The sequence below is a fragment of the Pseudopodoces humilis genome, chromosome 5, assembly GCF_049639895.1.
Source record: "Pseudopodoces humilis isolate 2021_Gansu_Grassland_sample_001 chromosome 5, ASM4963989v1, whole genome shotgun sequence".
NCBI classification, from domain to species: Eukaryota; Metazoa; Chordata; class Aves; order Passeriformes; family Paridae; genus Pseudopodoces; species Pseudopodoces humilis.
The window spans coordinates 14004010-14021440 of record NC_142204.1 but is presented as its reverse complement, the minus strand read 5'-3'; the positions used below and the strand labels follow the sequence as shown (position 1 = coordinate 14021440).

Genomic DNA, 17431 nt, shown 5'->3' with positions numbered 1-17431 from the left:
TAGCTTTGTTCCTGAAGGTACAAGTGGGGATCTCAGTGACAAACAAAAGTCAGGGATATGCCATACCTTCCCACTGCTCTGCCAGGCAGCTGAATTGCCCTCTGCTCCTTGGAATGCACTGCCCTGGGGTTACTAAACTCAAGCAAGCCCATGACATTACTGTGTACTTTAAAAAGCAGGTATTGCAGACTCTGCATGTTCAGCAATCGTAGCAAACAGCTGGAGTCCTGGAAATGCCTTCTAGGCCTGGCAGGATGCTGATGGGAGTGTGCTTCCCATGGCTGGCTCCTGGGGCATGGCACACAGATTGCTCTCAAAGGTCATTTTAAATAACTGTACTTACCTCATCACTTAAAACACCAGCATTAGCCCTGTAACCAGTTAGGCATTTTTCAAAGCTACTTCACGTTTTGCAGACATGGATTAATCTTTTTGTTCTTGTTTCTGCACTCTGCAGAGCAAACTGCACTCCAAACACAACTTCTCTGCTGTGCCAAGGAGCAGGAATTCGTGTAGCCCAGGTTCATACAAACAGATTTTCTTCGCAGACAGACTAGGAGTGCCCAGCATGATGACAGCTTGATAAGCAAAGGTAGCTCCTTCTCTCCTAGAGAACAGATGCTGAAGGGAACACAGAAAGCCTTAACTCTGGCCCTTGTCCACACACATTCCCATACCCTTCAATTACCTTTGTAGCAGCTATTAAGGAATTTTTTTGCTTATTCTACACACTTTTCTAATTTTTAAGCATTTTTTTCCTAGTCATGTTGATCCATTTGCCTCTACACGTTTCATTTCTGACTTTACTCTGGAAGATGAAGTCCTGATGGCAGGGCATTCTGCATGACAGATGCTGTGTCCAAACCAGAGCATCTGTAAGAGTCTGCAACACTGGAGAAAAAACCCACCTCACATTCGTGGTTTAGATTCCCTAACTCCCAGCACCTTCTCCCTGGAACAACAGAGGGCACCACTCCTCACACAAAGTGCTGGAAGAGGAGCAGCCCTGCCTTTGAGTCATGGTTCAGGACCCAGGGTGTTTATCGCTCAGTAGGTGATTTGGATTGAATATTCTTCCTCCTGCGAGGTTCACCTCTGCATCTCCTGCTCCCTGTGCCAAAAGCTGCTCTCAGAGATGTGCACACTGTTCCTCTTGGATCCTCTAGGACCTTGCCCTACTTTGCACGGGATGATTAAGCAGTTACGGAGAAATAGCCTGTTTGATTAGAACCTGCATTGGGGAAGAGGAAACCACAGTGCCAGCTCCTACTTCTGCTCCGTGAAGATCTGGTTTTATTCCAGTGAGTTTACAATATAAAATGCATAAATATGCAGCATATCAGGGCTGGAGCCTCAGTTTCTCCTCTCAGGTGGCTATGTTACCTTTTGATCTTGCTGTTCTGTCCAACAGGTGCCACCGCATCAGTGCTGCTACCACCAACTTTTTGGAAATAAAGGGACCTACAAGATGCTACAGGAAAGATGGAGGGAGACTGTTTACAGGCCCTGGAGGGACAGGACAAGGGGGAATGGCTTCACACTGACAGAGAGCAGGTTTAGATTGGATATTAGGAAGATATTCTTCCCTGTGAGGGTGGTAAGGCCCTGGCACAGGTTCCCCAGTGAATCTGTGGCTGCCCCTGGATCTGTGGAAAGTATCCAAGGCTAGGTTGGACGAGGCTTTGAGCAACCTGGGAGAGTGGAAGGTGTCCCTGCCCATGGCAGGGGAGTGGAACTGGATGGTGTTTAAAGTCCCTTCCAACCCAGGCCATTCTAGGATTCCATATCACAGTAACAACATTGTTATTTCAGAAGGATCTGAAGTTTAAAAGCAGCCTCTACTAAGGTTTTCCCTGATTTGTTAACCCTCCAGCTGGTGCCCTCGGGGGTTGTAAACCTCTTGGTCTTTATTATTTTCTGTACAGAATTTGCATAATATGTGCGTAATGTTGCATTCTGGTTGCTCAATGTGCATCAAGCAAAACTCTTGAATGCCAGGACTCTGAATGCCTTGCAGCCCTTTCTGAGAGGACAAGAGAGGTTTAGGTTGGACATTACAAAATCGCAGAATGGGCTGAGTTGGAAGGGACCCACAAGGATCATCGAGCCCAACTCCTGCCCCTGCACACACAATCCCCTGTGTATATTCCATGCACACATGATCCACACATCATATGCCCAAGAGCTGTCCAAAAGCTCCTGGAGCTGTCAGGCTGGGGACTGTGACCATTCCTGGAGAGCCTGTTCCTCTGGAAGAAGAACCTTTTCCTGATATCCACCCTAACCCTCCCCTGACACAATTTAGGGCCATTCCCTCAGATCCTGTCCGTGGTCACACAGAGCAGAGATCAGGGCCTGTCCCTCCTCTTCCCCTCATGAGGAAGCTGCAGAACTGCTGTGAGCTCTGACCTCAGTCTGCTCTTCCCCAGATGAACAGACCAAGTGCCCTCAGCTGCTCCTTGTGTGGCTTCACCTCCAGGCACTTCACCCTCTCCATGTCCCTCCTCTGGACACTCTCTAGCACGTTAATCTCTTTCCTACATTACAGTGACCAAAACTGCACACAATAATCAAGGTGAGACCGCAACAGTGCAGAGTAGGAAGAATTTGTTCAGGAAGAAAGTATGATCATACATCGGAATGGGCTGCCCAGGGAGGCGATGAAATCGCCGTCCCTGGAGGTGTTTTAGGAAAGGCTGGACGGGGCACAGGGTGCCGCGATCTGGTTGACGCGGTGGTGTTCGGTCACGGGTTGGACTCGACGACCACAGAGGACGCTTCCAGCCTAACTGACCCCGTGATTCCGTCAGAGGAGCCCCAGTCCCGGCCGCCGCAGGAGCAGCCATTCCTGAGGGGAGGTGGGGCCGCGGGAGAGGAGGCGGAGCGCGAGCCGCACGCCAGCCAATGGCAGCTGTCGCCGCCACTGGCCCCGCCCACTCCCCCCGCCCTCCCCTCAGCGGGCGCGGCCCCGCGCGCACGTGCCAGGCAGCGTGCGCGGCGCTCACGCGGGCGCGCGCGTGACGGCGGCGGCGGCCTGAGGGGCGGGCGCGCACTTCGGACCGGGGCGGGGGCCGGGAAGCGCCGGGCGGGGCGGGTGAAGGATAGCGGCACGGAGCAGGGCGGGGTCGCCAGGGAACTGGCCGGGCTGCTGGGGGCTCTCTGGCAAAGTCACCGAGAATCGGTTCCGTGGCTGCCTGCGGTGCTTTCCGGGACTGCCGTCCGCACTGACGCGCCTGGTGGATGCGCAGGTACTGCCCGAGTGCTCCTGCCCTCCGGACAAACCCAGCGTGCACAAGTGGGACAGACCTTTTTTCACAGCATCACAGAAGCGTTTAGGCCGGAAAAGTCCTCTGAGATCGTGGAGTCCAACCTATGACCGAAGACCACTGTGTCAAGCAGATCATGACACTGAGTGCCACATCCAGTCTTTCTTTAAAATCCTGCAGGGTCAGTGACTCCATCTCCCTTTGCAGCCAGTTCCAGTTCCAATGTCTGATCACCCATTCAGTGAAAAAAATTTCCCTCATGTCCAACCTAAACCTCCCCCCGTGCAGCTTAAGACTGATGACCTCTTGTTTCAAGTGAAGCATATAAAGATTTTTCAGCTTTAGTTATTTTCCAGCCTCTCAGTCACGTGCAGAACAAAAAAGTTCAACTTCCATATTAAAAGGACACACTCAGTTTCTCCTACTGGTAGTCCTGCAAACACTTCTGGAAATCTTGATGCCGAGATAAGATGTAGAGTCTCCCTCACTGGAGAGATTCCAGAACCATCTGGATGCAATCCTTTGCCCTGTGCTCTGGGATGGTCCTGCTTGAGCAGGGAGGTGGGACCAGATAAGCCACTGTGGTCCCTTCCAACCTGACCCATTTGTGATTCTGTGAAGTGAAGCTTTTTTCCCCTGCATTTCAGGCTGCCTTATTGCTGCAAAGTCATGCTCTTGATGGTTTATGACTCTTTTTGATGGACATGCTCATATTCCAGGTCTTGCAGCTGGAACCTAGGGCCCAGCCTTATGAGCTTTGCTGGAAGCTGTGATCTCCATGCCACAGAAATGCTGATCAGGGTCGCTACTCACAGGCTCCAAACCTGAAGCCAGTGCAGTGCATTCCAACCAAGTCTATAATTATCAGGCCCATGCAGAGGGGCTGCTGCTCCCACCCAGATGGGCTCCTTTGCAAACAACATCATATGTAAGGAAGGCTGTGGGCCTGCCTGCCACCCACAGGGCTGGAGCCTTGGCAACCTTGTATAGTGAGAATAGAATCCACTTCAGCGTCTGTCAGCTCATCTGGTTCTGTGCTGTGAGTATTAATCCAAACACACTTGGGGAAACAATTTTCTGCTGAGGAAAAAGGTGCCATGTTTACATGGCTCTTTTCCTGAGGTTATTCCCTAGAAATTGCTTCGCTGTGAGAGTGCCTTGGTAGCATCCTTAAAAAACATCTAGCAAAAAGCAAAGTGAAAAAAAACAAATGAACAATCCACGGGGCTTTATGGAGGCAGGAGAAACAACTCTCCTAGGTCCCTATGACCCGGTAGAGCTGCCTTGGATCCAAGTCCCTGCTTGCTGAAACAGAAGGGAATCTCTTCTCTCCTGTCCCAGGCATCCTCTGGGGCGCCGGCAGGGCCACGCAGGGAGGGGAATGTTTGCGGCAGCGGCAGCAGCAGGTGCGCTGCCACTGGGTGCCCCGTGAGTTCAGCGAGGCAGAACAGCCTGTCCCGGGCAGGGCAGCTCCTGCAGCCCGCGGCAGCGCCGTCATCGAGGCTGCCGTGAATTTACTGCTTGTGACAGATTGACAGCCCTGCAGGCTGAAATGCTGGGGCCACGGGAAGGATGCAGAGAGCGGAGCAGCTCGCCCTTGCTCACATCCAGCCCACACGTGTCCGGGGCTCACGCAGCTGCTGCTGGCGGCAGGTGAGCCACCGGCTTCTCTCTGCTGCTTCCCAGCAAGCTCGGAGCCTGCGGGAGAACCGGAGACAGTCAACAGATTCAGACTTTCCTGCGTGAAACTGGCTTTAAAAAATCCAAGGCTTTTTTTGCAGAGAGGAAATTCTGCATTTTTGTTACTTTCTTTCTCTGAGGTTGTACTTTCGTGTTCATTTCTGCAACTAGAAGGCAGGAAGCTTCCCAAAGAGGGGAGGGATCACATGATTCCAGGAGCTGAGGTTTGAAGGGAAAAGGAAATGCGTTGCAAGACCCAGGTTACAGGGCAGGATAGGAATTTAGAGGTGCTGAAACACACCTTGCACACCAGGCTTGCTGGCTGTCAGACATTCAGTCTGCCCTGGCTAAAGTGAAAATTAAACAAAGAAAAGTCCAAAACACAAACTCAGGACCTACTCTGAGGCCCATTGTGCTCCAGGAAAGGATTCACATGACTTAAATGGTAAGTCAGGCCTTTCTCAAACAGGGCTCATAGTCAAGTTCTGTAACTATAACCCTTCCAAATATAAAAATTCCTTGTCCTTCTGTTGGAGGTACATATTGCCTTCTATTGGCTTAACAATCCCAAATATCTTTATTTAACACACTCCAATGGAACCTGTCATGCCACTATTTTATATATTATATAATATATATATAATAATATATATTAGATATATATTATAATCTGTTTGTATATATAAACAGATTATAAAATCTGTTTTCAACATTTATTACTTAAGAAAGAAAGCAAGCTTGCATCACTTATCTTGTGGTTTATGGGACAACAGAATATGGATTTAAGTGTAAACAGTAAATGTAGCACCCAGTCTTGCACACTCAGCACTTCCGTAAGGGAATGTATATTTAAGGATGGGAAGCGCTTGTCCAGTGTTTCTGTGATTGTTTTTAACCTCAAGGAAATTCAAGACATACAGATTGGTTTAGGCTCCAAAGGGATTCGGGGATTCCCAGAATTTAATAATTAAGGCTGACACTAGAGTTCCTCCTGTCATTTACCTTTTGCCTCCAGCAGCAGTGGGTTATCAGCCTCAATTACAAACCCTTTTTTCCCCATGTTTGCTTTTGTTAGGCATTGGGATTATCAGAACACACATAATTTGCCTTTATGTTTTATGTCATAAAATGTAATAGATTTCACTGATGCTGCAACTTGGCGTGAAGTCGTTTGGCACATTTGATTCAAGGCCTAATAAAAACAAGTCTTGTTACTGTACATGGTAAATGCTGAAATTGATAAGGCCTTCTAAGGATCTTGGTTTATGGCCCAGTGAAACCTAAACCGATTCATATTCCCAAAGGAAGGAAATTTGAAGGAGACTGAAAGCCTTGCTCATGCTCAGGTTTTAAACTGTGCTCTTCAGGATGGACATAGCTTTTTATGAGGTACTTGTGGCTCCACCATTTGTCTTCATGATCTGGCAGGAAGGGCTTTGTGCTCAAACTCTGGCTGGAGTTGGAATACACGAGCACCTTCATCCCAGCCTAAGTGCTGGCCTAACAAGTGTTAAACTGTTCAAGTATGAAGGTCAACGTTACTGAGGGGATACTGAAGGGATGAGCCCAGCTCACTTTTATTCCTGTGACAGCACAGGGAGCACAAACAGATCCAAAGACAGGTGGAGCCAGACACAGATTTTTTCCCATTTCCCTACCTAGTAATTTACTTCCACAGGTAAAGTGGTGCACTGTAGCAGCCTTTGGTCCATTATTTATGGAAAAAAAACCCTGTCTATCTGTCTATTGGTATTTGTAGATAGCCCGCCTGTATCTCTAATTGGAATTAAATTTACTACAGGTTCCATGTGAAGACGCCTATTTTCTTAACAATCCTACTCGAGTAATTTAAAAAGAGTGCTTATTTTTCATCCAGTTTATAATTAGTCCTGTATTTTAAGGGATTGATGGAATTAACCCGATTCTTAGGAGCTTTTTATTCCATTCCAACTTCATTCCTTGTCAGTGTAATCAGCGGTATTGGAAAACCAGCAGAGGGAGCACGGAACGTTCCCTTCATCTCTCTCTTACGTAAACACTGGCTACTGTTTGAGGGGTTCCTTTAATTTTATTTCCCTGCAAGAATTTTTGCATGGAAATGTGATCTACAGCTCTCCTATTTAATATGTAGAAACCTCTAGGATGCTGCATTTCCACGCTAGGAATGATCTGCCTGCTTCCACCACTCTATTCCTCCTCTTCCTCTCCCCCCACCATAAAATATTCGGTTTTCATAGAGTATTTCCAAACTGGGACACCCATCATTCATTCCTGCAGAGATTATGATACGTCATTAGATTGCCAGGCAAATCATAAAGTTTGTTCCTTGTGAGCAAAGAGAGGTCCCATGCAGCACCAGGGCTGTCAAGTGTTAAAGATTAGTATTTTGCAAAAAGAAGAGGGAAAAAGGTAGATGTCAGGAAGAAACCTGTGTTCCACCCTTCACTTTCTGAAATGTGCACATATCAAACCAGAGCTTGCCAGAGAGTTAAAGGAAACCCAGCAAATTCAAACCCAGATTAAAAATGTGAATTAAAATCATCATCAGCCACACAATCATACAGTTTGAAGCCCAATGCACCAATTATAATGAATTATCATTACATTTTTAATTAGTAGACAGCCCCATTTTGTGTATTAAAGTTTTTATTCCTTAGTAAGAATTTTTTTAATCACAAAATAGTGTGGAAATATTTAGATAATAGAATTCATGGAGTGCTGGAAAATACTGAATATAAAGATTGATTTCTAATATATCACATACTAAACTGTTCTAAAACAGCTGGTTTCTTGCAGACAGGATTTATTTTTTTTTAATAATTTAAGACAGCATAAGCTTGTATCAAGCATAAGCATTGTAACAAAAGTGCAACTTTTTCAGCAAGTCCTCCCAAAAGATATTTAACTCAAAATATCATTAACACATATTTTTCTCCCTACAAAAATAGCATGTCAGACATCATTAATTGGATGTATTAACAACTATTTACATACAGCCACTCTGTAGGCTAGTAAGATTTTTTTTTTTTTGTAACGTTGTTTAAACACAGCGTTTCAGGCAAACAGTAGCAACAGCAGCAGCAGATGCACCAAACGGACTGACGGACCCCGGACACACACATGCTCCTCGCCAGGCTGTGGTGTCTCACCTCTTACATAACATTCAAGTGAGATTTCTCACAGTGCTACCTTGGCAACAAACTAAAAATATCTAGGCAAGGTCTTGGTTTAAGCCTTATTATAAAAGCTTTATCTGTGTGATTATCTGGTGTCTGGTTTGTCTCCAGAAAGGGAAATCTCAGTATTTGAGCATGGGATGAGGGAAGAAACCATATGGGAAACTTATCCCAACTGGTTTAATCATTTCTGATTGCACAGCGAGGTGTTTACCTACGGCCTCCAGTTTGTGTCACTTGGAATTTAAGAAAAAATTAATTCAGACTGACAAGCTGCTCTGTGTTTTCTTGGGGGAGAGAAGGGTGTTTCTTTTTGTAGTTCAGTGCAGTAACATTCATTTTATACAGCAAGGTTTGGGGGAAAAAAAATCTCTCGGGAACATACTGAATTATATAAAGATGGGGTGAGAACAAATACACTTGCCACACCTGTATACCTTAGCCAAAAAAAAAAAAATAATAATAAAAAAATAAACACAAGGTTATGTAATGGGTCTGACCCTCCTTCCCTTGCACACCCAAAACTTGCTGGAGCCAGCGGCATCCCCGGGTGCTCAAGGCACTGCAGGTTTGGGTTCAGGGTGCATCCTCCATGCTCCGTTCTCCATAAAGTGCTAGCACAGGTGCTGGGCTCTGCCCTTCCTCCCTTGCCTCGTTCCCCGCCCTCACCCTGAACCCATCCAGGTCTCCCGGACAACAAGTGCAAGTTCCCGAGTGGGACTTAGAGACACACTGTATAAACCCATTCCAAATAAGGTGCCACAATTAATTACTCTATATAGAGGGGGGGGAAAAAAAGTATCCTTACTATGTTTTCTTCCTTTCTCTTCTTCTTTTTTTTTTTTTTTCTTATTTATGCATTTATAAAGCCAAACAATAAAAAAATACTGAGTAGCAAATTTTATCCTCGACGGTCCTCTGCGGAGGCCGCTACGGGACCTGCCGCCCCGGCAGCGGGACTCCCCCGGGCCAGGCCCGGCATCCCGCGGCCGCCAGCTCCCGGCGATCGCCGGCCCCGGCGACCCCTGCCCTCCGCAGGATCCCGGGGGCGCAAATGCCGGCCCGACGGTCCCTCAGTCCGAGGGGAGGGCAGCGGCGGCGGGAAGCCCCCGGGACGTCTCACGGGCCCTCGGCGCCGGGCTCCTCGATAGCTGTGGGCTCGGGCTCCTCGCTGGGCTCGGCGGCGGCAGGGAAGGGGGGGGGGAGGGGGGGCGGGGGGGGCAGCCCGGCGGCGCCCGCCCCCGCCTTCTCGGCGGGGCCGAGCACGGAGGAAAGGCAGGGGAAGGAGGCGGCGGCGGCGGCCGCGGCGGCGGCCGCTTGGGCAGGGATGCCCGGGTAGAGGAGCGGGATGGGGGCGGCAGGGTAGAGATACTTCTCCAGGCTGCTTTTATCCAGGAAAGGCTGCATGTAGGCGGCGGCGGCCGAGGGGGAGATGAAGTAGAAGGGCAGGCAGAAAGGGGCCGCCGCCGGCTGTCCGAAAGGAGCCCCGCCGCCGCTCGCCCCCAGGGCCATCAGCGAGCCCAGCAGGGCGGCGTCGGGTCTGACCAGCGCGGCCGCCGCCGCCGCCGCCGCCGCGGCGCCCCGCGCCCCCAGCCCCGGCGGGCCTGGCACGGGGCTCCCGCCGCGGTCCAGCTTCAGTCGCTTGGGCGCCGGGGGCACCTCGTCCCCCGACGGCTCCTGTTTGATGGCCAGGGCGGGCAGCGCTCCGCCGGCCGCCGCCGCGGGGCCGCGCTCGGGGCGCGCCTCGCCCTCCCCGCCGTAGCCGCTATCCGTGTCCGTGTCGGTCTCGGCGCTGAGCTCGGCGGCGTGAGTCCGCTGGATGACGGGCACGCAGTTAGCCTGGCCCTCCGGCTTGTGGCCCGGCGCGCAGGGGGGGGCGGGCGGGGAGGAAGAGGAGGAGGATCGCTTGCTGAGCGGGCCCGGCGGCGGGGAGAGGAGCTGAGGGCCAGGGAGGAACTGCGACGAGATGGAGTGCAGGTGGCCGAGGAGCTGCGCGCATCGCTGCTCGCGGGGGGTCCAGCTCTCAAAGCGGGAGAGGTACTGCAGCACTTCCTTCGCGCACGTCTGAAAGCCCGAGTGGAAGGCGTCCAGGTCGGCCTGCACTGGAGACTTCATGGATCGCTCCCCTGCGGGGGAGACCGAGAGGGGACAGCGATTACCCGCGGCTCCGGCATGGGGGGCCCCGCTCCCCTCCTCCCCCCGCTCGCCCCCGGTGCGCCCCAGCGGCGGTGCCCCCCGGGCCCCGCTTACCGTTCTGCAAAGCAATAATCTTCTGGTGCTGCTGCTCTGTTAAGGCTGTTAGCGCTTTCAAGTGCTTCAAAGTCAGTTCCAGCACCACCGCTTTCTCCAGGTGTCCCAGCGTCTGCAAAGGCAAGGGCAGGGGGCGGCTTGGCTACCTCCCGGCACATTTTGGCTACAGCCAAACGCCGCCTCCGTTAACTTTGGTCAGAGAGCGGTCCCCGAGGCATTTAGGGCCGGGACGGCGGGACGGGAGCAGGCAGGCAGCCCAGCGTCCCGGGGGCTGCGCAGCGGGCAGGCTGTCGGCGCCTGCATCCGCATGGCCATATACGCTCCTGGGCACCTTACCGTCAGTTTCAGATGCTCGGGCAGTAAATCCTTCAGCTGGGCAATGCATTCGTTAATCCTGTCTCGCCTCTTCTTTTCTATCAGTCTATGTGGCAGTTTGTACGTTTCCTAATTAGCAAAACCCGGAAAAGCCAAGTGTTAGGCAGAGTCCCTCGGAACGCCGATCAAAACCAAAACAAATGTCATGCGGACCACATGCCGCGCAAATTATCAAGGCACCGCTCTCCCCGCCGTGCCAGCTCGCTCGTAAACCCACTTGCGATTCGGAGGGCAAGTTGTATGCGCAGCCTCCCGGGGATGCTCTTGGGAGGGGAGCTATGCTGCAAAATTCAGCGACCCCAAACTAAGCGGTTAAGCAAGAAGAGAGCCCCAGAAACTTATTCTTACCTTGCTCTCGTCCCTCTTTACGCCTCTTTTGGGTTTGCACATATACAAGGCAGGGTAGTCCAGCCTGGAGAAAAACACAAAGATCCAGCATTGGCAAGTGCAGCGACAGCTTGCCTAGCACCTCCTCGAGTGGGCACACGGGCGCCGAGCGCTCTGCCCGAAGGGCCGGGCAAGAGCTCGCCCGGGTCCGCCAGCGGAGGAGGCGGCGAGCCCCGCGCCCCGCCGGGGAGCCGGCGCCGCTCCCAGCGCTTCGCAGCACTTTCTCAAGAAGACGAAACGCCGTAGAGATACGAGACGGAGACGCTGCCCCGGCGCCTTACCCTATAAAATCCCTATGCTCCAGTAGCTGCCTCTCCGGCAAGCGGGAGATTCCTTCATCCATGTCTGGCAGCGGCTGATGTTTCGTCGCTGCTTTTGACTGAGCCTGCGGGATGCTGAGATCAGTCTCGGGAGATCCGCGAGCGACGCTGCGCACATGCAGCCTCCGTCCCCCCTCTCCCGTGCAGTGGCCAAAAGTGTGCGGCGGTTCGTCCCCGTCCCCCCCACCCCCCCCACCCTGCAAGTGCCTCCCCCGCCGCTGCCGCTCCCCCCCGCCCGCCTTCGCTGCGCTCCCCGCGCACACGCCCGCAGCTCCCGCCGCCGCCGCCGCCCCTGCCCGGGGGGCCCGCGCGCCGCCAGCCAGCCCCGCACCCGGCCCACGTGCGGAGCGGCCGGGGGCGGGACCGGGGAGGGGACGGGGGGGGCCCCGCCGCCCGCCCGGGGCCGCCCTGCGAGACAGCGGCTTTCCCCCGTGTTACTGCTGCTGCTGCCGCTGTCGCTGTCATCGTCAGCGTTACCGCCGCGATGACTGCCACTCTCGCTGTGTTTTTGTTTTTTATGATTTTTGTAGTTTTAATAATTATGAAATAATTTTACTTTTATTATTGTATTCTAATTTTTTTTTTATTATTATTTGTGCCCGGAGAGGAGACGCGCCGGTGGAAAACGTGCCCAGGGGAGGAAAGGGGTAATAATCGAGCCACTCTTCTGAGGGGGTGGTTAGGGGGTCACGTTGGCCATACGTTTTCTATAGATTTCTATAGGATGCGTGGGCACGAACGGGCGCACACGCGTGTTACTGCGCCGAGCGCTCCCTGGCCCGGCGCCGCCGTGCCGCAGCTCTCGTCCCCCGGTGCTCCCGCCCGGCCGCCGCTGCTCCCGGCAGCTCTCCCTCCCGACCTTTGGACGGGAGTCGGATCTGCCTGCAACGCCAGACCGCGGCAGAAGCGCGTCTTCTACATTTCTCACGTATAGAGAGGCACATATACATAAAAATATGTCTGTCTCTAATGTAAACACATCTGCTGTTGACGCTGCCCTCGGGCAGCCCCCATCCCTGCGGGGCGCAGGGGGTGACATTGGCAGAGGATTTGCACCGCCGCAGCGTGACCGGCCGCAGCAGCCCCGGGACGGGGCGGGGCGGGAACCCCCCCCGACCCCCCGGCCGCGTCCCAGCGCGCCGGGCGCGCCCGCGCAGCCCCCGCTCCCCGCCGGCGGCGGCGGCACCGACAGCCGCCTCCCTAATCCCGTCTCACACTGGTACGAGCACAGGGCCGGCAACGTGACCCGACCTGCTGCCACATCACTGCCGCCGGGCTGCACCGGGCGGCCCTGCCCCGCCGCCTCCCGCTAGCAGGCGGCGGCACCGAGCGGCACTGGGCACCCCCGGCTCGGGCTAGCGCGGACCGTGCCTCTGTAGCCCCGGGCAGCCCCGCGCCCACCGCCCCCCGCCGGGCAGCCCGCCAGGACCCTCCCGCCAGCAAAAGGACGGCGTGCCCGAGGGAAGGGGATGCTGTTCTTTCCCATGCCCCGGGCAATTGCGCTGTCTGTGCGTGCGTGTGTGTCCCCGCGTGTGCTCCGTGCCTGCACGCCGGCGCGGCATGTGTGGCCCTGCAACGTGCGGGGTGTGCAGCGTGTGCGGGGAGCGCAGCGGCCCCGGCCCCACGTGCGGGGCGGGGAGAGCGGGCACTCCCGACACCACCACCCCCGCTCAGAGCCGGGCTGCCGGGTTTCTCTCCGGTGTTCCCGGCGAGAACCGCAGGCGGGAAATGTCAGCTGAGGCGATCCATAGCGACGTGTTTATCCCCACCGCCAGCGCTGACCGCTTGCTTTTCTTTTGGTTCTGTTTCGCTCCCTTCCTTCCGCGGGCTCCGGCTCCTGGAGGTGCGTGACCTCCAAACCCGGGCTCCCACAGAATCTGGCGGCTGGGGGAGGCGGGGGAATTACCCCAATAAACACTAAACACTCCCCCGCCTGCCAAAACAGAGACGGGAACCTCACATCATTCCTGTCTAACGACCGTGCTTTACAGGTAATCTGGCCCGGAGGGTAACTCGTGATTTTTGTCTGCGGGGGGGTGTGGGGGGGTGGAGGGGTGGCTGCCGAACCGCACTGCCCGTCTATAAAGTGCGAATGAGGTTTCAGGAGCAGCGGAGGCTCTGATGAGGTGTTTGAGGCTCCTGCTTGGCAGGCAGCAAGCGGCACTGCGGGCTTGTACAGCTCTCTCCCTGTTAACTTGATGGCATTTCCACACTGTCCGTGAAGCTAAACCGGAGACAAAAATAAATAACATACATGTGTGCCACGTGCCTATAGGTTACAGGGGTGGGGAGTCAGAAGGAGAGGCTTGTGGACTGCTACAGAGGTGGGTGGGAGAATCTGCTGCTGGTGAGAAAAGCAAATAGTTACATATGTTCGTGGAGTCAGAATATTCTGAGTTGGAAGGGACCCTCAGGGATCCTGGGGTCCAGCTCCAGACTCTGCACAGGACAATCCTACCAAGTGCCTGAGGGCGTTGTCCAAGTGCTTCTTGAGCTCTGTGAGTCTTGAGGCCATGGTCACTTCCCTGGGGAGCCTGTTCCAGTGTTCAACCACCCTCTGGGCAAAGAACTTTTTCCTAAAATCCAACCTAAATCTCCCCTGGGACATTACCTCGGGTAAGCCTGGACTACAAAGCAGTTCCCTCGGGAAATGGGACCACAGACTGCAAGGGAAACTTGCTCATCAAGGACATATCAGTTGCCCCAAGTCAGTCATCCACACTGGACATCCAAGGTAGACCTGTGGGCCTGCTTGTTAGTCAGTGGAGAGAAATAAGCAGCTTCAGCATGATATTCCTCTCCTCATCACTGGACTGGTCCTTGAAAAAGCATCAAGAAAACAGCCCAAGTAAAAGAAGGAGCTTAACCCTGAAATAAAGCACATGGAGACCTTTTGGGGGAGTGCTGACTCAAAGGGAGCTTGAACTCTGAAAGAAAACAGTTCCCTGCAGGTGACTGCTCCCATGGGCAGGAAAGGAGGGCTTTGCACGGTTTCTGTAACTAACAGACGGTGGGGAGCAGGGGAGGGTGAACCTTTCTGGAGCAATCTCCTTGTGGAGCACCTGGAGCATTTCTGGAGCATTTCTTTGCCAGCTTCATCCTCTCTGGAACAACCTGCAGCTCTTCAAATCATGGAAAGAATGTCCAGGGTGAGGCTCAGCTTCAAGGAGAAGTCCTAATTCTGAGATTCCTCTGCAACCAAGTGGGAGCGGAAATTCGAAATTGCCAAAGACTCAAAACATGAGCCGAGACAGCTGGAGACTTTGCAAAAGGAGTTCAAGCAACATCTGGAAACTTCTAAGGGTTTTATAAAAGGTCACCTGCAGACAAGAATAAAAGACTTCAGTGTCCAGAGAGAGTGCAAAATTCTTCTGGAAGATTCCCAGTTTAAAGAGGCAGGATGGATCAAAGAGGTGATCAGCAGCATGTGTATCATGCGAAAGAATGTCTTCCAGAAAACAAGTGGCACAACAAAAGCTTTGGCCAATTTATAAGCCAAGATGAACCACAGCAAAGAGTTAAGAAATTAAGAAAATAGGTGAGAAAAATAAATAAAAGGCTTGCAGATTACTGCAGAAAAAAACAGCCTCCTGCTGCAGACAAGAGCTGGCCAGCACACAGCCTACCACCAGCATCCACTAGGATTTCCAGTCTCCAGGAGGAAGGAATCAGATTATTTGTCCCATCTGAATCAGTGCAAAAGCCATGGTGTTTGAGGAAAATACTTCTGGGAGATTTGTTCAGCTCCATCCATAACCACAGCATGAGGGAATGGCTCTGAAATGGGAGGCCTAGGAGCCAATTTGATGGGATCAGCTCGTATGTCAGTGAGCACTTGCCTTCAGGAAAAGAGATTAAATTGTCCAGTCTGGCTGTGTGGCTAGAATCAACCATCAAATTAGACAGAGCTGGTCAGCTGTGTGCCACAAAGTGGGGGACAAAGATAATTCAGCTGAAGGATCTGGATTATTTTGGTTGAATAACAAGGTATTCAACCAGGGGAAATTGGACATTGACCTATTAATATATTTTTCAGTAAGGGAATGATCAGATTGAGATCGGGGAAAAAGAGAAATGCAAGCACATAAAAACCTGAGCTGGATCAGAGAAAAGGTCCTGGAGTCCAGGAGGGGATGCTTCAGGAGGAGTAGACAGAGCGTGGATATAATGAAAGCTCCCTCCTCATGTCTCCCAGGTCCTGGTGCCCTGCAGGGCAGAGACTTCCTGAGGCAGGAACGATATCTCTGTGTTTAATGGGAAGCCAAATATGCTCTAAGAGGCTGAGGAATGTGCCAGGTCTTTAAATCATGGGCTGCAGCAGAGCATCATGCCAGGAAGCAGACAGTGGTGAGAAGGTGGTCAGTCCTGTCAGTGCAGCTCTGTGGCTCACATAGGGACAACTTCCACATCAGAGAGTACCACACACACCCAACATATGTAAAGCAAGAGAGACAGGGGCCATGCAAAAACAGAGCTGAGCTCAGCAGCAGAAATAAATAACATGAGTGTGGGAAGGTGGTGGGCCAAGACAAGACACAACGTGCAGCGAGCCCTTTGCAGAGTTGCAAAATGAGGAAATGGGAGGAGATCCAGCTGGGGGACAGAGTCAGGACCACGTTTTTGTGAAGGACTGGTGCAAAAACCTTACCAGGGTTACACTGGTCACAGTCTTGTACTTTGGCCCATCTTAGGCCATGTGAAATGGGTGATAACAGAGATAGGCCAGTCTCCCAAACCAGCCCGTGGGTTAACAGTGATCGAGCTAATCAGCTTGTAGTGGATAGTGGTGACAGGAAAATGTAGACACTTCCAAACCTGGGAAAGTCAGAAAGTCACTGGAGCAGTAAGTGAGGCATGGTGATGTCCTGATAAATACCACCAACTGTGCTTTACCCTATCAGTTTGGAAATTCCCTTTAAAGGTGTGTTTCCAGTAAAGCTAATTGTTTGCAGGTAGCTGAGAACCTGTCTTGCCTTCAGGGACAGTAAAAAATAAAGGTGGCTCCACTCTGAGGTCACTGTTGGCCCTGACTGATGGGAGAGTCTGAAGCCTGCCTGGGATCCTGTGACCTTCACTGACTCTTCCCCAGCAGGTTGGTCAGATCTTGGGTATGTGATACAGAAAGGATCTCCATCTGTCTGCTGGATGCCTTCCAGGAACACCAAATCAACCAGGAACAAGCAAAACAACATTCCCCCTAAGTTTCCCCTCTGAAGTCCCTGGAAAGGAGCTCTGTCTGATCATGAAGGCCCCTTGGATGATGGGTTCAGTTTGGCCAGTCACAAGAGATCTGAATGCTGTATATCAACAGGCAGAAAAGACAAAGAAAAAAAAAGATGGGAAAATTGCTTTCTCACAAAGCCCGACCTGGCAATTAATGATGGCTTATGTAAAGCCCCAGCTGCACTGGAGAGGCTGGTGGGAAGGTAGGGCACACCATGCCAGCAGGAGGCCTTGGATGGCCTCAACCTTCCAAGAGGTCTGTTGTGCTTAGGCTATTTATGGGTACACGCTGAGACCTTTGGACAAGTGGTAGGTGCATGGACAACATGGCCTGTGATAAGTTCAAGGCTGACAGTCTGTAGCTGGTCCCAAAGAAAAGGGAGTTGTTCCAAGAGCAGGTAACTTCAGCCTGCTGCACAAGCTGGTGATGGGGAATTTCCACTGGAAAAAAAGCAAAAGCAAGACTGCCTGAGCTGGCCCGCTCCCTGGAGCTGCAGGTCCACAGGACTCTGCTCCTGTTACAGAAGGAGATGTGTTGTTTGTAGATGTGCTAACATTGCAAAACCTTGCTTGGGCATAATGACAGAGGGAGAGCGTTTCAGTGGCCAGCAGAATGAGATTTAGCCATTTCCACCTGCGCAGTTCTTGCCAGTGGTTAAATTTACTGATGAGCTCTGCTGGTATTTGCACAGGAGGAACAGTGTAATCAGTGTACTGATTTGTACAAGGGTGCAGGCCATGAATCCCTGCACTA

At 52.5% G+C, this 17431-nt stretch overlaps 1 protein-coding gene across 1 annotated transcript; it reads right to left on the bottom strand.

The window, feature by feature from the left end:
* Positions 1–7639: 7639 nt before the first annotated feature.
* BHLHE41 (basic helix-loop-helix family member e41) lies at positions 7640–11622 on the bottom strand. Its single transcript, XM_005531871.2, has 5 exons — positions 11416–11622; positions 11096–11159; positions 10709–10816; positions 10373–10484; positions 7640–10248 (listed from the first exon to the last, which is right to left on the bottom strand). The coding sequence occupies exons 1-5, from the start codon at positions 11475–11477 to the stop codon at positions 9242–9244; spliced, it is 1353 nt and encodes a 450-aa protein (XP_005531928.2). The 5' UTR covers positions 11478–11622; the 3' UTR covers positions 7640–9241.
* Positions 11623–17431: the final 5809 nt, after the last annotated feature.

What these genes read in the sequence shown, in the direction of transcription:
- BHLHE41 (XM_005531871.2), bottom strand. Translation starts at nt 11,477, where the DNA reads ATGGATGAAGGAATCTCCCGCTTGCCGGAGAGGCAGCTACTGGAGCAT. An exon ending in CCGAGCATCTGAAACTGACG is followed by an intron (nt 10,485 to 10,708) that starts GTAAGGTGCCCA and finishes TTGCCTTTGCAG; the next exon opens with ACGCTGGGACACCTGGAGAA. An exon ending in GATTATTGCTTTGCAGAACG is followed by an intron (nt 10,249 to 10,372) that starts GTAAGCGGGGCC and finishes TCTCCCCCGCAG; the next exon opens with GGGAGCGATCCATGAAGTCT.